Source organism: Hypanus sabinus, chromosome 13, assembly GCF_030144855.1.
Source record: "Hypanus sabinus isolate sHypSab1 chromosome 13, sHypSab1.hap1, whole genome shotgun sequence".
NCBI classification, from domain to species: domain Eukaryota; kingdom Metazoa; phylum Chordata; class Chondrichthyes; order Myliobatiformes; family Dasyatidae; genus Hypanus; species Hypanus sabinus.
Window position 1 is genome coordinate 53009612 of NC_082718.1, and position 27504 is coordinate 53037115.

At 41.3% G+C, this 27504-nt stretch overlaps 1 protein-coding gene across 10 annotated transcripts in view; it reads left to right on the top strand.

The window, feature by feature from the left end:
• plekha5 (pleckstrin homology domain containing, family A member 5) overlaps window positions 1-27504 on the top strand; it is a 300640-nt gene that overhangs the window by 147876 nt on the left and 125260 nt on the right. For 8 of the 10 annotated variants that reach the window (XR_009515376.1, XM_059987628.1, XM_059987627.1 and 5 more), the window contains exon 5: window positions 19399-19525. Coding sequence is in view for 7 of the 10 variants with exons in the window: in XM_059987628.1 (XP_059843611.1) it covers window positions 19399-19525 (127 nt within the window). In the remaining 3 variants the exon portion in view is untranslated. Of the gene's footprint in view, window positions 1-4257; window positions 4375-13964; window positions 14005-19398; window positions 19526-27504 lie in introns of those variants that run through there. The other 2 variants (XR_009515378.1, XR_009515377.1) reach the window with 2 other exon arrangements.

A 27504-nucleotide genomic window follows, 5' to 3' on the forward strand; every position in this document is an offset into this window, starting at 1 on the left:
GCCTCTCTTCATCTTAATTTGTTGAGCTGATTTGATTGTTTACTTAAATTATATCCAAAACAGCTGGTTCTTAATTTTTTTTTAACCGTTTCTAGTTTCAATACTTGATCATGAATCAATTTTGTAATACAGTGGTTAAAATCTTTTATTTAGACCATATACGTTTTTTTTTTGCAATACGCCATACATTTTGCAGGTGAAGTCTTCCAAGATTCTACAAAGTACATCTATTATTATTGATTACATGGGTAGTGAAGATTTCAAAAGGACACTTCTGTCTTCTGGGAGAAAAAAAACTGAATAGTTAATATCATAAGTGATAGATGAAGAATAGCATTCATAAATGTTGCTTAATTTTAACAAAAGAACTAATTGATTTGGAATTAAAGCAAAAATAAACTGCAATTACTGGCAATCTGAATCACAACCAGGAATTCCCAGGTATGCTCAGATGATCAGTCAGCGTTTGTAGAGTGGAAATAGAGTTAACATTTCAGGGCATTGAACTGATAAGTTGACACTGTTTCTCTCATTTTCTTTTTAAGTATTGGAGTTGGAAAAAAAACATGACGCATGTGTGAACAATTTTGGCATTGGTCAGATGAACTTCATAATTTCAGTGACATTTTAATACAAAATATTGTATGAAGGTTTTTTAATTTAAAAATCTGCACTAAGTGAATCTATTGCACTTTCTCCATTCTGTCTGTCTTACTCTTTCATCTGATTATTCAGCTCACAGAGAAGGAGCAAAATTATCTACATGGAAATAAGTTGTTATGAATATCATATTTTACAGTAATTTTTCAAGTAATGTAATTAAATGTACTCAATTGCAGTTTTCCAATTTTGCTCAGACTGAAGTGAAATGGTTTTCTAAAATTACACATATTTCACTTAAAAGGCTTAAAGGAAGTGCACAAATTATTGTGGAGTGCAGTGAAAATGGTCGCATTTAAGATTTTAACAATTCTAGGATTCAATTTGTTTAGACCTCAGTGCAACAGTACAATATAATCAAAGTATGTCATCAAAAATAAAGATGAGTGTTAACTCTTAAATCTCTTGGAGCAATTTTTTTTCAGTGGATTACATTGAAGTGCATTCCTGTTGAGTGGTCAGTTTTGTATGACAGTCCCCAACCACCAGGCCGCAAAGCATGTGCTGCTGGGCTGTGAGGAAATGATAAGATTTGGTTATATAAAACGATACAAGTCAGCTGCACTTTTCCTCATTCCCTGTCACGCCTGCACGCGAGGTCATCAGTCGGTCATTAATCTACAACTACTCAATGAGTAAAAAACAAACATCGCTTGAGAGTTTCTTTGGAAGAGGTGGTAGGGACATAATGATGATGATAACACAGAGGCAGCTGAGGCCGAGACTGCAAAAAAAAAGAAAGCTTCCTTCAACAGAAAATATGACGAGTCGTACATAAAATATGGCTTTAATGTGACCAGTGACTCGCACACTCCAAGCCCCTGTGTGTGATATGTGGAGACAAGCTGTCTAATGAGGCAATGAAGCCCTTGGCACCTTGAGTCCAAGCACCCTGAAATTAATGACAAACCTGCAGTTTTTTTGAGCGGAAAAAAACGTGATCGAGCGGGACAGAAGCAAGTGCTGAGAGCCACCACCTCCACAAATTCTGCTGCTCTGAGAGCGTTGTACTTAGTGGCTAGCCGTATTGCTAAGGCGAAGAAGCCTTTCACTGTTGGTGAAGAATTGATTCTGCCTGCTGCCAAGGACATGCGCTGTGAACTGTTGGGAGAAGCTGCAGCTAACAAGATGGCACAACTTTTTCTTTCAGCTACCACAGTTTCAAGGAGAATCGATGACATAGCAGAGGACATCAAAGCACAGCTGTTGGAATGGTTTAACAAGTCACCTCGTGATGAGGAGTGGATAGCGAAACTCGTTATCTGTGTCACATCTTCAACCTGCTCGATGAACTCAATTTGTCATTTCAGGGGAGAATGACAACTGTCTTCAAGTTGACAGATGAAGTGTCTGCTTTCAAAGCCAAACTAGAACTGTGGGGATGACAAGTGGACAGGGCATATTTGATGTGTTCCCAACATTAGCTGGGATTTTGGGAGAGACTGAGGCTGCACCATCCTTCTTACAGCTGGTGCGTGATCACCTATCTTCTCTGTCGACAGATTTCGAGCGTTACTTCCCAACCACAAATGACCCAAGACATGCAAAGGAATGGGTCCATGACCCATTTGTGAATGTCCCCGGTGAATCATCCATGTCAGCGCAGGAAGAAGATTAACTCCTCGGGCTTGCAAATGACGATGGGCTGAAAAGTATGTTTGACAACATCTCTGCCGGCATTCTGGATCAAAGTCAAAGCTGAATATCCTGAGATAGCCACGAAAGCACTGAAAACATTTATTCCATTTCCAACATCATATCTCTGCGAAGCGGCGTTTTCTGCAATGAATGCAACGAAAACTAAATAGTGGATTAGACTGGACATAAGGAACCCCCTTCGAGTATCGCTGTCTCCCATCACCCCTCTATGGGACCGTCTTGTAGCAGGGAAACAAGCCCAGGGCTCCCACTGATTCAGCGATATTGGTGTGTTGCAATGATTTTATATGTTCATACGTGGAAAATATGCGCTGTGTGTTTAATATCCAAATGTTATTTAAAATGTTATGATGCTATTGACTTATGAGTGACTTATAATTGACTTATCACTGTATTCATGTGAGAAAAATACGCGCTGTGTGTTTAATATTAGATAAACCCTTTTAGAAACGAAATTGAGTGTATTAGCCACTTGTAAGTGACTTATAGTTGACTTATCACCTATCTTCTGGTCGTGATTAACACACCCCCACCCACACCCCCGTCAGCCAGTCCGCTAGAATATTGTCAGCCTATTCCACGCACTCACCACTGTCTGAGTAAAAAAACTTACCCCTGTTGTATGAAGCAAAATGGCAGTGAAGAGAATGAAAATTAAATAGCATGTTTAGTTTTGCTGATTGAGAGTAAGATTTTAGTAAGTTGTACCTTTAGAATTCATTTCAATTCATTGAGGCGCATTTTTTTGTATGAGGCTCGGGTGACAATTTAAATCATTAACTACCCTGGAATGTTCTTGCTGCTGCACTTTGTCTATGTTCTGACGTTGGACTCCCAATGGAGTCAATCAGAGGAGTGCTAGACTTGTGCAGCTTAACAGTTACATTTGGTAGTCGTCCAATAAACTGCAGCAGTTTAGGCCTAATGCAGGTTCTATGACTTCATTCGTTTCAACAGTTTGGAAAGTAAAAGATTAGCTTTAGTGAGTCAAAGCCTTAATTGAAACATAGAAAATCTACAGCACAATACAGGCCCTTCGGCCCACAAAGTTGTGCAGAACATGTCCCTACCATAGAAATTACTAGACTTTCCCGTAGCCCACTATTTTTCTGAGCTCCATGTACCTATCCAAAAGTCTCTTAAAAGACCCTATCGTATCTGCCTCCACCACCATTGCCGGCAGCCTATTCCATGCACTCACCGCTCTCTGAGTAAAAAATTTACCCCTGACAACTCCCCTGTATCTACTCCCCTGCACCTTAAACCTGTGTCCTCTTGTGGCAACCATTTGAGCCCTGGGAAAAAGCCTCTGACTGTCCACACGATCAATGCCAATCATCATCTTATACACCTTTATCAGGTCACCTCTCATCCTCCGTCACTCAAAGGAGAAAAGGCCGAGTTCACTCAACCTGTTTTCATAAGGCATGCTCCCCAATCCAGGAAACATCCTTGTAAATTTCCTCTGCATCCTTTCAATGGCTTCCACATTTTAGTTGTGGTGAGGCAACCAGAACTGAGCACAGTACTCCAAGTGGGGTCTGATCAGGGTCCTCTATAACTGCAACAACACCTCTCAGCTTCTAAATTCAATTCCTGATTAATGAAGGCCAATACACCGTATGCCTTCTTAACCGCAGCGTCAACCTGCACAGCTGCTTTGAGCGTCCTATGGACTCGGACCCCAAGATCCCTCTGATTCCCCCACGCTGCCAAGAGTCTTACCATTAAGACTATATTCTGCATCATATTTGACCTACCAAAATGAACCACTTCACACTTATCTGGGTTGAACTCCATCTGCCACTTCTCAGTCCAGTTTTGCATCCTATCAATGTCCCACTGTAACCTCTGACAGCTCTACACACTATCCACAACACCCCCAACCTTTGTGTCATCAGCAAACTTACTAACCCATCCCTCCACTTCCTCATCCAGGTCATTTATAAAAATCATGAAGAGAAAGGTCCCAGAACAGATCCCTGAGGCACTCCACTGGTGACCAACCTCCATGCAGAATATGACCTGTCTACAACCATTCTTTGCCTTCTTTAGGTAAGCCAATTCTGGATCCAGAAAGCAATGCCCCCTTGGATCCCATGCCTCCTTACTTTCTCAATAATCCTTGCATGGGGTACCTTATCAAATGCCTTGCTGAAATCCATATACACTACATCTACTGCTCTTGCTTCATCAATATGTTCAGTCACATCCTCAAAAAAATTCAATCAGGCCCTTGACAAAGCCATGCTGACTATTCCTAATCATATTATGCCTCTCCAAATGTTCATAACTCCTGCCTCTCAGGATCTTCTCCATCAACTTACCAACCACTGAAGTAAGACTCACTGGTCTGTAATTTCCTGGGCTATCTCTACTCCCTTTCTTGAATAAAGGAACAATATCCGCAACCCTTCAATCCTTTGGACCCTCTCCCGTCCCTTTTGATGATTCAAAGATCATTGCCAGAGGCTCAGCAATCTTCTCCCACAGTAGCCTGGGGTATATCTCATCTGGTTCCGGTGACTTATCCAACTAGATGCTTTCCAAAAGCTCCAGCACATCCTCTTTCTTAATATCTACCATCTGCTGCAAGTCTGCACTACAGTCACCAAGATTCTTTTCCATAGTGAATACTGAAGTAAAGTACAGGTATTCATTAAGTACCACTATTTCCCCACGCTTTCCCACTGTCACATTTGATAGGTCCTATTCTTTCATGTTTTATCCTCTTGCTCTTCACATATTTGTAGAATGCCTTAGGGTTTCCCTTAATCCTGCCCACCAAGATCTTCTCATAGACCCTTCTAGGCCTCCTAGTTTCCATTTTAAGCTCCTTCCTGTTATCCTTATAACCTTCTAGATCCCTAACGTTACCCAACTCTGAACCTTTTGTTAGCTCTCCTTTTCTTCTTGATGAGATTTACAACAGCCTTTGTACACCACGATTCCTGTACCCTACCATCCTTTCTCTGGCTCATGGAACATACCTATGCAGAACTCCACACAAATATCCCCTGAATATTTGCCACATTTCTTCCATACTTTTCCCTGAGAACATCTGTTCCCAATTTAAGCTCCTATTTCCTGCCTGATAGCTTCATAATTCCCCTTACTCCAATTAAACGTTTTTCTAACTTGTCTGCTCCTATTTCTCTCCAATGCTATTGTAAAGGAGATAGAATTATGGTCACTATCTCCAAAATGCTCTCCCACTGTGAGATCTGGCACCTGACCAAGTTCATTTCCCAATACCAAATCAAGTACAGCCTCTCCTCTTGTAGGCTTATTTACATATTGTGTCAAGAAACCTTACTGAACACACCTAACAAACTCCACCCCATTGTTCTAGGGAGATGCTAATCGATATTTGGGAAATTAAAATCTCCCATCACGACAACACTTATTATTACACTTTTCCAGAATCTGTTTCCTTATCTGTTCCTCGATATCCTTGTTACTATTGGACGGCCTATGAAAAACACCCAATAAAGTTATTGACCCCTTCCTGTTCCTAACCTCCACCCACAGACACCCCGTAGACTACCCCTCTATGACGTCCACCTTTTCTGCAGCTGTGACACTATCTCTGACCAACAGTGCCACTCCCCCACCTCTTTTGCCTCCCTCCCTGTCCTTTCTGAAACATCTGATCTACACTCTAAGCTTATCCGCTTTGTTCACAATACTTGAAATGGACATTTCAAACCGACCATCTGAGCTCGTCCCTTCTCTATCACCTGCCTATCCTCCCTCACGCACTGTCTCCAAGCTTTCTTTATTTGTGAGCCAACTGCCTCTTCCCCTGTCTCTTCAGTTCAGTTCCCACCTCCCAACAATTCTAGTTTAAACTCTCCCTAGTAGCCTTAGCAAACCTCCCCACCAGGATATTGGTCCCCCTAGGATTGAAGTGCAACCTGTCCTTTTTGTACAGGTCCCACCTGCCCGAAAAGAGGTCCCAATGATCCAGAAATCTGAATCCCTGTCCTTGCTCCAATCCCTCAGCCACGCATTTATCCTCCACCTCATTCTGTTCCTATACTCACTGTCGCATGGCACAGGTAGTAATCCCAAGGTTACTACCCTTGCAGTCCTGCTTCTCAATTTCCTTCCTAACTCCCTGTAGTCTTTTTTCAGGACCTCCTCCCTTTTCCAACCTATGCCATTGGTACCAATAAGTATCACAACCTCTGGCTGTTCTCCCTCCCACTGCAGGATATCTTGGACGTGATCGGAAACGTCCTGGACCCTGGCACCTGGGAGGCAAACTACCATCTGAGTTTCTTTCCTGTGTCCACAAAATTGCCTGTCTGACCCCCTAACTAAGGAGTCCTCTGTCACTACTGCCTTCCTCTTCCTTTTGCTACCCTTCTGAGCCACAGGGCCAGAGGCACAGCCACTGTTGCTTCCCCCAGGTAGGCTGCCCCCCCCCCCGCCCCCCAACAGTACTCAAACAGGAGTACTTATTGTCAAGGGGTACTCTCTAGTACCTGACTCCTCCCTTTCCCTCTCCTGACTGTTACCCATTTGTCTCTCCCATGGGCCCGGTGTGACCACCAGCCTATAATTCCTTTCTATCACCTCCTGGCTGTCTCTGACCAGACAAAGGTCATCAAGCTGCATCTCCAGTTCCCTAACACAGTCCTTTAGAAGCTGCAGCTCAACACACCGGATGCAGATATGGCCGTCCGGGAGGCTGGGAGACTCCAGGACCTCCCACATCTGACACCAAGCACAGAAAACCCGCCTCTCACACATACTACTTCCTTTCCACAATTAACACAGGTAGACCTACCTTGCCTCGTCCCATTACCGCCTAGGCCCATTGAGCCAAAACCCTATCACACTGCTACCTCTCATTCTGCTGCCCTCACCAAACGCTGCCCGCTGGATATGGCGGTCTTCTTTTTAAACTTTTCCTGCCTTACTGGCTGACATCACACACTTGCGCAGTCTTGCCTCTTTAACCTCGAATTTTGCTCCGGAAACCCTTAGCTGTTCACTCACAGCCTTCTTGCTCCAAATTAACTTAATTAAGATAATTTAAAACTATTTAATTAACTTGAAAATGTTTAATATGCAGTATTTAAATAAGTTAGTGTTTTTGATCAGGCTTTCCAATTCTATTTTTTTAACATTTTTAATTTGTTAAGTAATTGTACTAGTTTTCAGTAAATACGCAGTATGTGAATTTTGAGTACATTGACAAACTTTGTAAACTTTGTACCAGCTATACAGCTAGTAAATATGGAATGAGCAAACTTCACGTGTTGTTGAGGCATTTTGGAAAACATGTTCCTGGATTTTGGCTAAGGCCCCTGTCTACAAGTGACCTCTACATTCACTGTGGCTCTATGCATCGACCCAGTACATGTGTTCAGTCCATCACCAAGATAGTACTTTTTGAACAGTAACTACAGTAGACAGGTAGTCTGTGGGTTCTGCAATATCTGTAAGCACAGTCTTCAGGTGTGCTTCTCGGCCTGGTTTTTAAGGAAAGTCTCAGTGGGCCAGCGCAACTTCAGCAATAGTAGAGTACTGGATGATTCAGCCTGAGTCGGTTTGAAGACAGTAGTGATGCATACAAATGACCTATGTATTTCTGGAACATGTACTGAGGAAAGAGAAGCTTAATGGGGGACTAAAAGGTTGTAGTTGACAGTGCATGACATTCATGAATTACACCAAGGATGGGCAGACAATAACTTTGGAGAGCTTATTAGACCTTTTCAAATTAAAACTGATCACCTGTGTCATATGACCCGGCACATGATGATGATGGTGCATTACTAATGAAGAGCTCAGCAGTAGAGTCATAGAAAAATACAGCACAGAAACAGGCCCTTCAGCACCTCTAGTCCATGTTGATTCATTTAAGCTGGCTTCACCCTGCAACCTTCACCCGGACCATCGCCCTGCCATCCATGTACCTATCCAAACTTCTCTTAAATGCTGAAATCAAACTCGCATGCACCACTTGTGCTGGCGGGCTCGTTTTATACTTTCATGACCCTCTGAGTGATGAAGTTTCCCTTCGTGGTCCCCTTAAACTTTTCAACCTTCACCCTTATCCCATAGTTGTAATTCCACCCAATATGTAGCATCCATCTGAATATTCATCTGGAGCAACGACGCTGACATTTAAACTAACTTCCACCCTGTTTTCAAATTCACTTGAATCATCTCTAACAAAAACTTTTCTCCCTTTTCTCCACCCTTATCTTTCTCTATGTCAAGAGAGAAGCCATCTACTGGTAATTATTAGAAACCCACTGACTTAAATAGCATCTTCTCCCTCTCTGTATCTTCTAAGAATACCATTCCTTTCTCTTAGTTCCTCCATTTCCACAATCTGGTTTCAAGATGAGGTTTTCCATTTCAGGACTGAGGAAAAGTCTTCTTCCAGAAAGCGTAGCTTCCACTATACTATACTTTGCTTGCATTTCTTAGACACTTATTCTCAACTGCTTAGCAGTCTCCGGAACAGACCAACCTTGAGCTCCCCTGGTTCCCACCCTTTACTCCACCTGCCTCTGCATCCAGCACATCCTTACATCACCAGTCATATCTTCATTTCTCCCTGCCTCCTTTCCACAGGAACCACTCCCTCAGTGACTACCTGGTCCACTCGTCCCTCTCCACACTCTGACACTTTCCTCTGTAACCATTGGAAATGCAACTCTTATTCCTGCAGCTCCTCTCTCAGCATCATACAGGGATCAAAATAGCCCTTCCAAGTGAGCCAGAGTTTCATGTGCACTTGATATGGTGGCCTCTCCATTAGTGAGATAAAGCAACCCTCTCTTATCTGGTTCTGTTTCTCCTTTTCCTCATCCCATCCAGCTCGATCTGCTGAATTTTATTTTATTTTCTTTGTTTCCACCAATCACCAACCAACTTCAATCTCCAAATCCCCTCTTCCCCCACTTGGCTCCATCTGTCTGTTCCCCTTATCCAGTTCCACTTAACACTTTCAAGTCATTACCTCACCCATCTTTCTCACCTCTTTATGCTGGTTATCTATGTCCTGATGCAGGTTGTTCAATCGATATATCCACCGTCCGCTTGACTCCACAGATGTCACTTGACCTGCTGAGTTTATTGAGAAATCCAGCATTTCCTAGCATATTATTCAGATTTCCAGCATCTACAGTCTTACTTTCATGTGTTGGCCTGCGTTTCTTTTCAGCTTCCTTCTGCCTTTCATTCTGTTGTCCTTAACAAAATCTGTCTCTACAATCCCATAAACAGCATTGAGACAGGTGAGGTGTTGTTTCTCTGTAATTTGATTACTTAAATCTTTCAAAAAATGATTTCGTAAATATTTTATATGGTTTCCATAAAATTAGAAGTGCATTGTACTTTAGATGTTAGAATAAATCCATAGCCTTGCTGACTATGACTTGAATTTCATTATTGATTTCTTCTCAGAGACTCTGCTGCAATATTGTTCTGATTATTCTAACAGTAGATACTATCCAGTCCTCCTCCATTCTCATACATCCGTACTTTCCAGTAACTGTTTTGCTGCTGCCTGACCTGTCTGCAGCATTTTCTATTGTTTTAGATGCTTTTTCTTACTGTTAGCGCTTTCTAATAAAATATTTCATGAAGCATATTTGTAGCGTATTGGTAATGAGCATGCAGCAGCAGTTTGGGTTGAGTGTGAAGGCAGTGTCTCATTATGACTTACCTGGTTGTGGCCCAACTCTGAGCACTGTGCCTGACTGTACCTCATGCTTACAGATATTTTGGCTCTATAGGACAAAGAGAAACTGATAGTGGTGAGAGTAGCTGATTGATGCAAATGAATATATAGAATTGGGTGGCTTTACTCATAGTAAAGTCTAGCCAGAGAGGCTAAACTTGCTGTTTTCATGAAATTAAAAATTAGAAGTCTATTGACATGCTTTTATGGGAAAAATAAATATTTCCACATCGGGGGTAGATAAAATTTTGTTTTGAAACTTGGTCATATGAACTTAAAATGAGTACCTCTGGTACTTACTCATATCAGACCATAAGACATAGGAGCTGAATTAGGCCATTTGACCCATCGAGTCTGCTCTGCCATTCAATCATGGTTGATTCTTCCTTTCCTCCTCAGCCCTACTCCCCAGTCTTCTTCCCGTAACCTTTGATGCCATGTCCAATCAAGAACCTATCAAGCTCTGCCATAAGTACTCCCAACAATCTGGCCTTCACAGCTGCCTGTGCTGATAAATTCCTCAAATCGACCACCCTCTGGCTAAAGAAATTTCTCCGCATCTCTGTTTTAAATGAATGCCCCTCTATCCTGAGGCTGTGCCTGCTCATCCTAGACTGCCCCACCATGGGAAACATCCTTTCCACATCTACTCTGTCTGGGCCTTTCAACATTCAAAAGGTTTTAATAAGATCTCCCCCCATCCTTTTAAATTCCAGTGAGTACAGATCCAGAGCCATCAAACGTTCCTCATATGGTAACCCTTTCATTCCCGGAATCATCCTTGTGAACCACCTCTGGACCCTCTCTAATGCCAGTGCATCTTTTCTTAGATGAGGAGCCAAATCTGTTCACAATACTCAAGGTGAGGCTTTACCAGTGCCTTATAAAGCCTCAGCATCGCATCTCTTCTCTTGTATTCTAGTTCTCTTGAAATGAATGCAAACATTGTATTTGCCTTCCTCACCACCGACTCATCTCCAAGTTAACTTTTAGGGTGTTCTGCACAAGGACTTCCAAGTCCCTTTGCATCTCAAATTTTTGGATTTTTCTCCTCATTTCGAAAATAGTGTGCACATTTATTTCATGACCATGCTTTTCCCTACATTGTATTTCATGTGCTGCTCTCTTTCCCATTCTCCTAATCTGATTTAAGTCCTTCTGCAGTCTACCTATTTCCTCAATACTACCTGTCCCTCCACCCATCTTCATATTTGCAAATTTGGCAACAAAGCCATCTATTCTATCATCTAAGTTATTGATATAAAGTGTTAAAAAGAAGCAGTCCCAACACTGACCCCTGTGGAACACCACTACTCACTGGCAGCCAATCAGAAAAGGTCCCTTTTATACTCACTCACTGCTTCCTACCAATCAGCCAATGTTCTAACCATGTTAGTAACTTTCCTGTAATACCGTGGGCTCTTAACTTGGTAAACAGCCTCATGTGTGACACTTTGTCAAAGGTCTTCTGAAAGTCCAAATGTACAACATCCACTTCATCGCCTTTATCTATCCGAATTGTAAACTCCTCAAAGAATTCCAACAGGTTTGTGAGGCAAGATTTTCCCTTAAGGAAACCAGGCTAACTTTGTCCTTTCTTGTCCTGTGCCTCAAGTACTCCATAACCTCATCCTTAACAATTGACTCCAACATCTTCCCAGCCACTGAAGTCAGACTAACTGGTCTATAATTTCCTTTCTCCTGCCATCCTCCTTTCTTAAAGAGTGGAGTGACATTTTTAATTTTCCAGTCCTCTGCACCATGCAGGAGTCCAATGATTTTTGAAAGATCATTACTAATGCCTTCACAATCTCTATCACTACCACTTTCAGAACCTTAGGGTGTGGTTCATCTGGTCTGGGTAACTTGTGTACCCTTAGGTCTTTCAGCTTTTTGAGCACCTTCTCTCTTGTAATAATAACTACACTCGCTTCTCTTCTCTCACACCCTTCAACATCTGGCACACTGGTAGTGTCTTCCATAGTAAAGACTGATGTAAAATACTCATTTAGTTCATCTGTCATTTCCTTGGCCCCTATTATTATTTCTCTGGTCTCATTTTCTAGTGGTCCTATATCTACTCTCATCTCTCTTTTGTTTTTTTATGTGCTTGAAAAAGCTTTTACTATCCCATTTGATGTTGTTTGCTAGCTTGCTTTCATATTTCATGTTTTCCCTCATGATTTTTTAGTTGCTCTCTGTAGGGTTTTAAAAGCTTCCAATCCTCTGTCTTTCTACTAATTTTTTGCTTTGTTGTATGCCCCTCTTTTGCTTTTACATTAGCTTTAACTTGTCAGTCACAATTGTACTATTTTGCCATTTGAGTATTTCTTTGCTTTTGGAGTACATCTATCCTGCACATTCCTCATTTTTCCCAGAAACTCATGCCATTGCTGCTCAGCTGACATCCCTGCCAGAACCTCCTTCCAATTTACTTTGGCAACTCCTTTCTCATACCACTGTAATTTCCTTTACTCCTCTGAAATACTGTTACCTTAGACTTTTCTTTCTCCCTTTCAAATTTCAAGTTGAACCTAATCATATTGTGGTCACTGCCTCCTAAAGATTTGTTTACCTTCAGTTCCCTAATCATCTTCAGTTCATATGGAGCCTCAATGATAAACTGCTCTAAAAAGTCATCCCATAGGCATTCGATAAACTTGCTCTCTTGAGATCCATTTCCAACTTGATTTTCCCAATTGACCGGTATGTTGAAATCTCCCATGACTATCATAGCACTGCCCTTTTGACACGCCTTTTCCGTTTCGTTTTGTAATCTATAGTCAACATACCAGCTACTGTTAGGAGGCTTATATATAATTGCCACCAGGGTCCTTTTACCCTTGCAGTTTCTTAACTCAACCCACAACAATTCAACATCTTACAATCCTATGTCACATCTTTCTACTGATTAGATGCCAGTCTTTACCAGCAGAGCCATGCCAGCCCTCTGCCTACCTTCCTATCCCTCTGAAACAATGTGTAACCTTGGACATTTAGCACTTCAACCATCCTTCAGCTACAGTTCATTGATGGCCACAACTTCATTCCTGACAATCTGTAATATTGCATCAAGATTATCCACCTTTTTTCTTATACTCTGTACATTGAGATATAACACTCAGAGTGCTGTATTTGCTGCCCTTTCTGATTCTTCACCCCTAGTGCACTGATACTCACTCTGCTGGCTGCAATTATGTCCTGTCATCTGCCTGTCCTTCCTCATAGTCTGACTGAATGCTATCTTGCTTTATTACCATCCTTCCTATCCTGAATCTTTTCACTCAATTTCCCATCTCTCTGCCAAATTAGTTTAAACCCTCCCCAACAGCTCTAACAAACCTGCTTGCAAGAATGTTGGTTCCCCTCAGATTCTGGTGCAACCTGTCACTTTTGATAGGTCATACCTCTCTCAGAAGAGATCCCAATGATCTAAGAACCTGAAATCCTGCCCCCTGCATCATCTTTCTAGCCATGCATTAATTTGCCAAATCAGCCTGTCTCTACTCTCACTGGCACATGACACAGACAGCAATCCAGAAATTACTACCGAGGTGGTCTTGCTTCTCAGCTTTCTACCTAGCTCTTTAAATTCTCTTTTCAGGACCTCTGCCTTTCCTTTCTATGTCATTGGTACCAATATATATCAAGGTATCTGGCTGCTCTCCCTCCCTCTCCAAAATGCTGTGGACGTGATCTGATCTGAACCTGGCACATCGGAGGCAACATACCATCTGGTTGTCCTGTTCACGTCCACAGAATCTCCTGTCTGTTCCTCTGACTATTGAGTCCCCTGTCACTAACACTCCCCTTTTAGCCCTCTGTATGCTTGAATTGAAATACATTTACAACAAACCTGAGAACTTGGATTGAACATAACTTCTCTGTTCATTTTGCTTCTATGTCACTTGAACATGGTACTGGATAAATACTTCAGAGAAAAAGCAGTGAGCCTAACTTCAGAAGAGGGGTCCTCTGTGAGTTTCTTTCATTTCATTGGAATTGGTTTATTCATGTTACATGTACTGAAATACTGTGAAAAGATTGTTCTTGCATACTGTTCATACATACCAGATCACTACACAGTGCATTAACGTAGAACAAGGTGAAGCGATTACAATGCAAAATGAAGTGTAACAGCTACAGAGAAGGTGCATTGCAGTTAAAAAAGTATGGTTCAGTGTCATAAGGTAGATTGTAAAGTCAAAAGTCCATCTTAACCTACCAGAGATCCATTTAATAGTCTTGTAGCAGGGTAGATGCTACACCAGACGCACTGGTGGTATGCGCTTTCAGGTTTTTTTGTTTCTTCTGCTAGATGAGAGAGGAGAGGGAATGTCCAGAGTAGCAGGGATCTTTGATTATGCTGGCTGCTTTACTGAAGCAGTGAGAAGTCCAGATAAGAGTCCATAGTGAGGAGGCTGGTTTCAGTGATATGCTAAGCTATATCTGCAACTCTCTTGCAGTCATGTGCAGAGCAGTTGACATATCAAGCTATGCATCCAGGCTGAATGCTTTCTTTGGTGCAATAATAAAAATGGGTAAGGGTCAATGGGGACATGCCAAATATCCTTAGCCTTCTGAGGAGGTAGAGGCATTGGTGGACTTATCTTGACTGTGGTGGCTATGGGGTTAGACAAGGACCGGGCTATTGATGATGTTCATTCCTAGGAGCTTGATTCTCTCAACTTTCTCAACCTCAACACTATTAAGTTAGACAGAAACATATGGATGTCCCCCTTTCTGAAGTCAATGACTAGCTTATTTGTTTTGCTGACATTGAGGATCGTTAATGAAGTCTTAACTTTATTCATGAAGTGCCTGTCTATTTCTTAGAAAGGAAGAAACCCTTTTAATGTCGTGTTTCAGATGGTTTCTGCTGACAGCTGCTATTTCCAGTTCTTAGTAACTTTGATGACTGTCATTGTATAAAGGAAAATGGCTTCTCAGTGCAAATATTTGATGAACTTACATGGATTTGAATTGATTATTAATGTAAATGGAATGCCAGGTATATTAGAGGAAGCCATTTTGACCCTAATCAGCTAACAAGCAATTGCAACAAGTCTGACAAGACATAACTTTCTTCATGTTTCTCAGTTTCGAAAGGTGGAAACTTCACACCTTGTGCAAAATTAAAATTTTATAAGAAACATAATATATAAATTTCTTTATCATAATATGAGGAACATTTGATAACCCTGGGTTGTCAAATTTGATAACTCACTGGAATTTAGAAGGATGAGGAGAGGTCTTATTGAAACCTTTTGAATGTTGAAAGGCCTAGACAGAGTAGATGTGGAAAGGATGTTTCCCATGGTGGGGAGTCTAAGACAAGAGGACACAGCCTCAGGATAGAGGGGCATCCATTTAAAACAGATGCAGAGGAATTTCTTTAGCCAGAAGGTGATGGATTTGTAGAACTTATTACCACAGGCAGCGGTGGCGGCCAGGTCGTTGGGTGTATTTAAGGTAGAGGTTGATAGGTTCTTGATTGGCATCAAAGGTTATGGGGAAAATGCCGGGGAGTGGTGTTGAGGAGGGGAAAGAAAGATCAGCCATGGTTGAATAGCAGAGCAGATTGGATGGGCCAAATTGCCTAATTCTGCTCCTATGTCTTATGGTCTTACAGTTTTTAAACGACTTTGTGAGACAACATTTGGCCATGATAAAATTGTGGGCGAGAAGCTTCCAAACAATGATTAGTTAGCCCAAGTACCAACACTGGATTGTGTTTCACTTAGAAGAACACACCGACCTCTCTCTGTGCTGAAGCATTCTGTAGTCCATCTCCATTTAAATAATATTTCATTGTCTTAATGGCAATAGATAACTTGTCAGTTTCTAGGATTTGGCAGATGGAGTGTAAACTTCACTCACTCATTCATTGCCTACAGTATAACCTCTTGCAGAAGCTTGGTGTCTCCTTTACAACTTTCTTGTCAATACCCTATATAACTGAAGCATGAACTCTCCCAAATTTGTACTCTGGTAATAAACAATAGCATTCTGTTAGCTGTCCTTGTGTTATACTGGGCCTAGGTACTGGTCTTTTGCAGATCATTTGCTGGGGCACCCAGGTCTCTCTTCATCTCAGAGCTCTGCAATCTCCCAGCATTTCAATAGTGATATCTTTTACTGCCAAACTAATATTATATTCCTTACGTCAGCTCTTTTCCCACATAATTATCTTGTCTATATCCCTTGTAGTCTCCTTGTGTCCTCATTAGAACTGATTTTCCTCTCTATCCTTGGGTCAGCAGCAAATTTCGCCATGATTTCTTGGGTACTTACTTCAGGTGATTTATATAACATGCAAAGTATTGAGACCTCATCATTGATCCCTGTGGATCAAAGACTATGCCTGTTCCAATCTATCCATATCAATATGTTACTTTCAATATTATAAACTTATGCTTTCCATAATAACCTTTGCAGCATTTTTTATCAAATACATTATAGAAGTCCAAGTATAATACATTTATTGTTTTGCCTTTATTCATAGCATGTTACTTTTTCCAAGAACTCGTGAATTGATCAAAAATAACTTGGTAAAACAAGTTGTCTGTGTTCTATTATGTTGATTTATTCCAAGTGTCCAGCAATATTCTCTCCAAAAACTAATATTTTAACCTGTGAGACGTTATAAGGTAACTGGCCTGTGGCTTGCTGCCTTCCATTTCCCTTTTTGAATGAAGGAGTTCAATTTCTATTTTCTATCAAAAGGAATCTTCTTTAAATCCAGACCAACACATCACTGTTTTATGAGTTACCTTTGAATTAAAGTCCATCAAGATCTGGGGGACATGGGAGTCCCCAGTTCCAACTATTAGTTTAATATCACTGACTCTGTGATGGCAATCTAACTGAGTTCCTTCCTCTCATTCAGTTATTCCCATTTCTGTATCATTATTTCTACTCTTTAATACCTATTTAAAATAATACCTATTCAAAATACCTATTTAATTCATCTACTACTTTCCACATATTCCATTATTCATTCCCCACACTCATTTACTGTGTATGTTAATTATATGAAGTGAGGTTCCGCAGCACAGTAATTATTTTTTCTCTAAGCGTTAGTTTAAAAATGTGGATACCACTGATGTATTTCAGTGAAATATTTTGGCATTTCATCTGAACTGAAATAGTTCTGAATTGACAGAGCCTTTATGTACCAGATTGGTCTTATTGATTAACGACAGAGAAATTCACCATCTTGTGTATATAAAAACCTAACTATGCATTTCTTTTGAAATGCAGTTGTCTGTTAATGGAACAGTGAAACAAATGGGTTCTTTTTTGAAAAAGTAATTTGTTATCAGTTTTCAACTCTGAATATTGCATGCTATAACATATTAGATGTAGAACTAGTTCTGTGTAGATTGTATTTGCATTCATATACTCAATGGCCACTTTATTATATACTTGTATGTTTGTGGTCTTCTGCAGACCACTGTTGAACCACGTACTGTTTTGTATTACTATCACCTTCTTGTCAGCTTGAACCAGTCTGGTTGTTCTCCTCTGACCTTTCCTCATTTATAAGGTGTTTTTTTTCCTGACAGAACTGTTAGTCACTGGATGCTTTTTGTTTTTCACATCATTCTCTGTAAACGTTAGAGACTGTTGTGCGTGAAAACCCCAGGAGAACAGCAGTTTCTGATATACTCAAACCACCTCAGCTGGCACCAACAATCATTCCATAGTATGTTTGATCATGTTTCTTCCACATTCTGATGTTTGGCCTGGACAACAACTGAACCTCTTGACTATATCTGCATGCTTTTATCCATTGAATTGTTACTACACGATTGACTGATTAGATATTTGCATTAATGAGGAGGAATACAGGTGTACTGAATAAATTAGCAACGAAGTATATAAATAAAGAAAGCAACGGTATAATAATGTATTAGGTAAAGGTATTAATGTTTGATCTTGCATGTTATTCCCAATCTCAAATTAATGTATGTCCCTAAATGAGAAATGATGTTCAGAATCAAGGTCAGGTTTAACATCACTGGCATATGTCATGAAATTTGTTGAATTTATTTTAAATAGTTCAATTAAATAAGTAGTGCAAAAATAGAAGTAAAAAAATTATTGGGATAGTGTTCATCGGTTCAATATCTTTTCAGAAATCAGATGGCAGAGGGGAAGAAGCTGTTCCTGAATCATTGAGTGCATGCTTTCAGGCTTCTGTACCTCTTTCATGATGGTAGCAATAACAACAAGATATGATCTGGGCTATTGGGAACTTCCTTTTTGAGGCATTGCTTCTTGAAGATGTGGATGCTAAGGAGGCTCGTGCCCATGATGGAGCTGACAAAGTTTACAACTCTCTGCAGCTTATTTTGATCCTATGCAGTAGCCACCCCTTTCCCCTCCCTCCCCCCCCCCCCCCCCATACCAGACAGTGATGCAGCCAGTTAGAATGCTCTCCACGGTGCATTGTAGAAATTTGTGAATGTCTTTGGCAACATACCAAATCTCCTCAACATCCTAATGAACTGTAGCTGTTGTTCTGCCTGCTTTGTAGCTGCATCAATATGTTCGGTCCAGATTAGATCCTTAGAGATAGTAGCACCCAGGAACTTAAGATTGTTCACTCTTTCCACTTCTGGTCCCTCTATGAGGACTGGTGTGTGTCCCTCATCTTACTCTTTCTGAAGTCCACAATCAATACTTTGGTCTTACTGACTGATGTTGAGTGCAAGGTTGTTGCTGTGACACCACTCAACTAGCTGATAAATCTCACTCCTGTAAGCCCTCTTGGCACCATCTGAAATTCTGCCAACAATAGTTGTATCATCATCAAATTTATAGATGACATTTTAATTTAATTTTTTATTTTGTTGAAACAACACAAAGTGCTGGAGGAAATCAGGGGACTCAGTAGTATCTATGAAGGGAAATGGACCAGCCTACATTTCAGATCAGGACAACTTATCTGGACTCAAAGTTGAGCTCAGTCCAGATGAAAGGTCTTGACTTGAAATGTTGAGTGGCCATTTTCCTCCATAGATGCTGCCTGACCTTGTGTATTCCTCTAACGCTTTCTGTGTTACTCCAGATTTATAGCATCTCTTAATTTTATTGAAGCAGGTTTAAAATGAAAAAATGTATATAATTGAGGAAGTATATTTCTATTGTCAACAGTTAACTTAAAAAGCAGTTTTGACAGCTGGGCAAAGTAACAATTGCCAATTTGCTTTCAGTACATCCGGAGCGCAGCTTGAAGTACAGTGTAGTTTCAATAAGCAACTAGAAAATAGGACATGTCTGAAGAAGCAGCAAGGGAAAATTTCTATTTATAGCTGTCCTGCTCTGTGTCTTGTACTCTCCATTTACAATATCCCACTTTCTAGTTTCAGAACTGCTGCAGCAATACCGTCACAAGACAAAAAAGATCGACCAGTGAGCTTGGTCAGCGAAGTTTCTACATATACCATGGCATCCGAAATGGCTCTGCTTCCAACTAGTCCTGTTTGCCGAGTAAGTGCTGACTCTTGTAAATATAATTCAAATCCGGAGCTATTTATTTCCTCTGACATTTTTAAATGTGTCTGCAATTAATAAATTGCAAGATCCTGCATTTGATTATTGTTTGATCTGTACTGAGCTGGGAAAATGTTTTGCATGATCTGTTTTGATTATTGTTTGCAGCAGCAGTGCTTTCAAATATATAGGGATTTATATTGTTTTGTTCAATAGTAAAACATGTGCCAATATATTATTTTTAAGTTCAATATTTTATTGTACTGTCAGTTTTGCACTATCAAGAAAGGAAGCATCATGAGTGTAAAAATGGATTATGAAAAATCACTTCCAAAAGAATAACGGATAACTTTACATTGATTGGTATCTGCAGAAGTGAACTGATTTATGTTGTGAAAGAATTTTATGATTGTTTTATTCTGGACTTGAATGGAACTTGTGACACAGAAAGATGCCATTCGATCCATTATGCTTGTGTCTGATGAAAAATTATAAATCATTAACAAGTTCTTAGAAATCTAAAATCATAATTCTGCCATTTATAAAAATACTATATGCAGAACTCATCAGAGATTTAACTGTTTTCCAAACATGAAATTTAAGACATGATGTTCATCAATTAGTAAGGTAAAATTTTCCTTTTGTGTCCTGATTGCTGGAAACCTGAGTCCAGCTACAGTTAATAAGAAATGCTACAGTTCTTGAAGCTAATCTAAAAATCTTGATCTGATCGAATATCTTAGCACTAGTTTTTATGGGTCACTAAATGTATGAATGTCAATATCGTGTTTGAGGACTTCACTAATATTGTAGCATGTGGAACTTCAGTTTACATTGAGATAATGTCGTGTGAGAGCATGATGATTCTGTATTATTTGTGAGCTAATTCAATCATCCCTCATTTCTTGCTTGCTCAGCCATTCTGTTAACAGTTCATGATGTTCTTACAGTTTCAGTGCGCAGTTCTTCAGCAAAGTCCATCATTGCTGTTGTGCTATCACTGTTTTCATAAACTCAGTTAAAAATCTTAAAGGTTTTTATCAGTCAAGTTCTTTTAAACAAAGAAGTGGCCATAGTGTTGCAATTTCATGCATACTTTAGAATCAGAATCAGGTTTATTATCACCAGCATATGACTTGAAATTTGTTAACTTAGCAACAGCAGTTCAATGCATTACATAATAGAGCAGAGAGAGGAAAAATAACAGTAATAAATAAAATAAAACATAATACATAAACAAGTAAACCAATTACGTATATTGAATAGATTTTTTAAAACATGCAAAACAGAAATATTGTATATTAAAAAAAGTGAGGTAGTGTCCAAAGCTCAATGTCCGTTTAGGATTCACATGGCAGAGGGGAAGAAGCTCTCCCTGAATCACTGAGTGTGTGCCTTCAAGCTTCTGTATCTCCTACCTGATGGTAATAGTGAGAAAAGGGCATGTCCTGGGTGCTGGAGGTCCTTAATAATGGACAGTGCCTTTCTGAGACACTGCTCCCTAAAGATATCCTAGGTACTTTGTAGGCTGGTGCCCAAGATGAAGCTAACTAGATTTACAACTTTCTGCAGTAGCCCTCCCACCCCCTGCCTCCCCATACCAGACAGTGATACAGCCTGTCAGAATGCTCTCTATGGTACAACTGTAGAAGTTTTTGAGTGTATTTGTTGAAATGCCAAGTCTCTTCAAACTCCTAATTAAGTATAGCCACTGTCTTGCCTTCTTTATAACTACATTGATATGGTGGGACCAGTTTAGATCCTCAGAGATCTTGACACACAGGAACCTGAAGCTGCTCACTCTCTCCACTTCTGATCCCTCTATGAGGATTGGTATGTGCTCCTTCGTCTTACCCTTCCTGAAGGCCACAGTCTGTTCTTTCGTCTAAAATGATGTTGAGTGCCAGGTTGTTGCTGCGGCACCATTCCACTAGTTGGCATATCTCACTTCTTTACACCCTCTCGTCACCACCTGATATTCTACCATCAATGGTTGTACTGTCAGCAAATTTATCGATGGTATTTGAGTTATGCCTAGCCACACAGTCTTGTGTATATAGAGAGTAGAGCAGTGGGCTAAGCACACACCCCTGAGGTACGGTGCGCTAGTGTTGATAGTCAGTGAAGAGGGCGTGTTATCACCAATCTTTAATCTAATTTAAAGAGGATCCACATGATTTATATAAACTTCATATGTGTATATTGATAATTTTTTATTTTTAAATTGCTTTGCATTCCCGCTATTGATTGGTAAATGAATGTCAGAGTCAAAGAAGAAGAAAGCCCTTAACTCCGAGTGGAGTCATTGGGATGGAATCGTGACGGTGTTTTTTTTACCAGTGTTACGAACCCCGTAACTAGCTTACTTACCAGCAAAGATGGAGACGTCCGTTGGAGTCTGGTGATACTATTTTTAACAGTATTTATTAGTAAAAATACACAAAAATAATATCAATGCAAAAATATAGATAATATATGTCGTCAATACTAAACCTAAAAGTGCGGGTATAATAATAATCAATAAGAAATAAGCTCTATCGTTGTCTAGGGGTTAATGAATTATCCGATGGAAATATAAAGTTCGCTTCAGTTCACACAGGCTGCCGTCATTTGTTTGTCGATGTGTTGCAATTGTTGGGGAGAGAGAGAGAGAGATAGGAGAATGGGAACAGTTACCGCTAAGTGTTTTGACAACCTTCCTTTATGATTTCAATCCGTCGGTGTCTTGTTGTTGTGGCTGTTCAAGTGTGACCTCTCCTGTAGCTAAACCGTTCTTCCATGATAAGCCCGCCACCCAGGCAATGGAGGACGCACACGAGCTCTCACCGGCTTTCGCTATAAAACGCTGTCCCTGGATCTCTAGCATTTCTCCTGGTGCGTCTAAGGGGTGTTCCCCAGACCCATCTTTTATCCTCACTCACGGGGTCTCAGATGTTAATCAGGTTGGATGATGCAATCCCTCAACCAGACCACTCTGGTTGTCCCCTGAGGGGTTTCAATGAATAGTACAGTACTCAATACACAATTCCTCCTCCAAGAGACAATAGCAGTAATCAGTGGTTCCATTCTGCATCTGTAGGAGACATTCCAAACCTTGTGTATTCTGCGTCTCTCTCTCTCTCTCTCTCTCTCTCTCTCTCTCTCTCTCTCTCTCTCTCTCTCTCTCTCTCTCTCTCTCTCTCTCTCTCCTCTCTCCCTCTCTCCCTCTCTCCCTCTCTCCCTCTCTCCCTCTCTCCCTCTCTCCCTCTCTCCCTCTCTCCCTCTCTCCCTCTCTCCCTCTCTCCCTCTCTCCCTCTCTCCCTCTCTCCCTCTCTCCCTCTCTCCCTCTCTCCCTCTCCCCCTCCCTCCCCCTCTCTCCCCCTCTCTCCCCCTCTCTCCCTCTCTCTCCCCCTCTCTCCCTCCCCCTCTCTCTCTCTCTCTCTCTCTCTCCCCCTCTCATATTTCCTGGGTCTCAGACCCGAAAAAATAGCGATCCTGCGATTCTCAAAAAGGAGGGGGCGACTCTGCACCCTTTGGCCCCTCAGAGTTGTTCCACATTCGTAACACCCCCATCCTTTTAAGGATTTTTACCACAGGTAAAAATCAACTACTACAGAGTCTTACAGAATTTCAGAATCTAACACAATACAAAAGAGTTTTTTTTCACTACAGAGTAATACACTTATACATTCAATTCAGCATCTAAACAGTGAGCGATGACATTGTCACTTCCTTTAATATCTTAATATCTTGTTACTTAATAGATTCCTGTAACATCAGACTCCAATTTAATAACCAGCTATTTTTATTCCTTTTCTTCAGCAAAACAAAACTAAAGAGTTGTGATCTTAGCTTACGTGTATATTACAAAAGTTTATGCAAATACTAATCTTTATTTTACTTTCAAACTTAACAGTCAATCTTCCATGGTGTTGCCTTTATTATTTACATGCTTTGTCGAAATCCCTTAAAACCAGATCCTGTTATTTAAAGTGGCATCTCGTCAACCCTCGCCCCTTTTCCAGTTAACTCCCACGTGGTTAGCTTGCGTACCAGTGTGAAATAGGCTTTTGCATACACCTTTCGTAGGAGTTATTTTATCAACAATGTTTTCCAAACTTAGCCCATTTTCTGAACTTCCACACAATTCTTTATTTTTAAGCAAGTTGTAAGTTTTATCTTCAGGACCCTTCATTCTATTGGTTTTCAGTTTAAAATCTGCAAGCGATCCCTCTTTGTCCAAACAACATTTCAAATTCTGCCTCCTCACAGCACACCCTTGAACAACATTAGCACGTAAGGCACCTTTACATTCCAAATCCAACTGTAATTGATTTGCAGGCACCCTGTTAACAAGCCATTGTCCCTTCAGCCTGGTTATTGCTTCTGACACCTATCCAGACTTTAAAGTTTCTTCATTCAATTTAGGAACTACACTTTTCCCTTTCCCTTCAATAATAATATCCACATCACCACCTTTTATCTCCTCACTAACTTTTAACACACCTTCAAACACAAACAACTGGGAATTCTCACTTCCCACTAGTACCAAGGTCAACCCTTTCTTCACTGAACCAAGTCCATCTGACCCACAAGGACTGCACTCCTTTTTAACTGAATCAGATACCTCAGACTTTTCCTGAGTTTCATTACTAGGTTCAGTACCATGTGCATCCAGATCCTGAACACACTCAAACAGGACATCTGCCTCTTCCAGGCTTTCAATACCCGTCCCCTTTTCAAATTCTAAGTTCCCCTGAGCCTCCCAGTTACTCTCTGGACAACTCCCTTCCAGAGTAAACTCAACCCTGCAGGCTGAAACAACCTCATCTGACAACCCAGCAGACTCCTTCAAGGTAATGGTGTCCTTTTCATCTAGGACTACCCTCACTTCATTATCAGGAACACCTTTAAAATTTTCAACTTCTTCAAACAGTTCTGTCAAGCCAGACAGATCATCCATGTCCAACCCTGGACCCTCTAACAGCCTTATCTGTTTCTCATTTTTACTCCATGCCTCTATAAATTTCCTCCTGGCTAAGGGTAGGTCTACCTCCTCTCCTTTACTCTCTTTCACCTCCCTATTCTCCGTTTTACCACCCTCTAACCCCTCTTGGTACAGGGTCGGTAAAAACGTCTCAGCCAAATCGATACTGGCCTGAATTAAACTGGTCTCTTTCTCAGCTGCCTTTCTCGACATGCTGCGAGTGGTCGTGCATGCGGGATAGATCTTGGAACCTAGGGGCAGGTCCTCAACACTTACAGGCTGGCTTGTCAGCTCCCTGGCTGACCAAACTTCACCACCAGCTAAATCGTTACCCAGAAGGACGTCTACGTCAATTCTCGGTAATTCTGATCGCACCCCTATTTCAACTGGTCCAGATACCAGCTCACAATTTATAATGATCTTATGCAAAGGCACAGCTTCTGTCCCTTTTCCTATGCCTCTCAAAGCTACCTCTCCAGTCTCGAGACCAAATCTTGTACCTTACTGTGAATCAATGACTGCTCAGCTCCAGTATCTCTCCAGATCCGCACTAGAACTGGTGTTTCTCCCTCTTTCACAGACACGGTCCCTTCTGAAATAAATTTCTCACACCCCTCTCGTATTCTATCTACCTGGGGCTTTCTCGTCGATATGCTGATCGACACAATACATCCTGTAGGGACTGCTGCTTTCCCTTTTCCTGTCTCCTTCTTCGGAGCAAAGCACTTAGATGCAATATGACCCACCTTTCCACAATTAAAACAGGCCAAGCCAGGACCCCTCCTGCCGTCTTGCCTTTCTTCCTCCTGATTTTTACCACTAGCTTCCGGCTGAATCTCTGCCTCAGCCAGTGGGCTTTCTCTACCATTCCCACGGTCTTTCTGGTAACTCTTATTTGAGGGAAACTTTGTCTTGTGGGTTAGGGCATATTCATCTGCGAACCTGGCAAATTCGGATATGGACTTATTCGGCTTCTTGTTCAAATACATCTGGATATCAGCTGAAACACAACCTTTAAATTCCTCAATCAGAATTAACTCCCTTAAACGCCGAAAATCCTCTTCCACCATTTCCCTGCACACCAACGATCCAAGAGCACACCTTTCTCATAGGCAAACTCTGCATACGTCTGATTCCACACTTTCTTTAAATTTCTGAACTTTTGTCTATAGGCATCAGAAACCAATTCGTAGGCCCGAAGAATGGCCTGCATTACTTCCTCGTAATTCTCATACTCCTCCTCCTCCAGACAACGCCGTATATGCCTGGTGTGCCTTCCCTTTTAACACACTTTGTAACTACGCCACCCACTGATCTCTGGGCCACTTCTGACTCACTGCCACCTTTTCAAAATGCAAGAAATAACTATCAACATCCATCTCCTCGAACGGAGGTACTAACCTAAACTCCCTACTAACATTAAACCTTTCCTCTCGGTCTGGCCCTTGAGCTCTTCGCTCTTGCCTTAACTTCTCCATGTCCAGCTCATGTTTCCTCTGTTTCTCCTTCTCCTCATACTCCCTCTGCTTTTCAACTCTTTCCTTTTCCTTTTCAGCTGCTTCCAGCTGTTTTAACCTAATTTCATGCTCCCTCTTCGTCTCTGACTCCTTTAGCTGGAGCACATACTCCCTTTTCCTCTGTTCTGCGTCCAACCTCAATTTTTCCAACTCTAACTGAGCCATCCCACTAGCTGGTACCTTTTCAGGGATATTTTTCAATACCTCAGTGGAAAACACATTCTTCTCAATATAATACTGAGTTATGGCCCTCCGCACCTCCCACTTTTTCATTGACAACCTCACCTCTGCGAGATTTAGTCCTTTCGCAATATTTATCAAGTCCGACTTTGTGGCCGCCTCTAGCGTTTTTGTGCCACAAAAACCTGGAGTCGGGTTTTTTATAAATTCGTCTACGTCCATCTTTGCTGGTTTCCCATCTGGTTACCCGCGCAACCAGATCCAAGTCTGGACTTAAAAGCCCGATTTACTAGCCCTCCAATTTGGTATCAAATCTCCTGACGAGGCCCCAAGTTGTTATGAACCCCGTAACTAGCTTACTTACCAGCAAAGATGGAGACGTCCGTTGGAATCTGGTGATACTATTTTTAACAGTATTTATTAGTAAAAATACACAAAAATAATATCAATGCAAATATACAGATAATATACGTCGTCAATACTAAACCTAAAAGTGCGGGCATAATAATAATCAATAAGAAATAAGCTCTATCGTTGTCTAGGGGATAATGAGTTGTCCGATGGAAATATAAAGTTCGCTTCAGTTCACACAGGCTGCCGTCATTTGTTTGTCGATGTGTTGCAATTGTTGGGGAGAGAGAGAGAGAGATAGAAGAATGGGAACAGATACCGCTAAGTGTTTTGCCAACCTTCCTTTATGATTTCAATCCTTCGGTGTCTCGTTGTTGTGGCCGTTCAAGTGTGACCTCTCCTGTAGCTAAACCGTTCTTCCATGATGAGCCCGCCACCCAGGCAATGGAGGACGCACACGAGCTCTCACCGGCTTTCGCTATAAAACGCTGTCCCTGGATCTCTAGCGTTTCTCCTGGTGCGTCTAAGGGGTGTTCCCCAGACCCAACTTTTATCCTCACTCACGGGGTCTCAGATGTTAATCAGGTTGGATGATGCAATCCCTTAACCAGACCACTCTGGTTGTCCCCTGAGGGGTTTCAATGAATAGTACAGTACTCAATACACAATTCCTTCTCCAAGAGACAATAGCAGTAATCAGTGATTCCGTTCCACATCTGTTAGGAGACATTCCAAACCTTGTGTATTCTGCATCTCTCTCGCTCTCATTTCCTGACATGCTGTGTACCTTTCTCATTTCCTGGGTCTCAGACCCGAAATAATAGCGATCCTGTGATTCTCAAAAAGGAGGGGGTGACTTTGCACCCTTCGGCCCCTCAGAGTTGCTCCAGCAGGCTTTCTTGTTTTCATGAGGCCGAGTTGCTAGCTCAATGCTTAACCCAGCACGGATGGAAAGCGTGCAG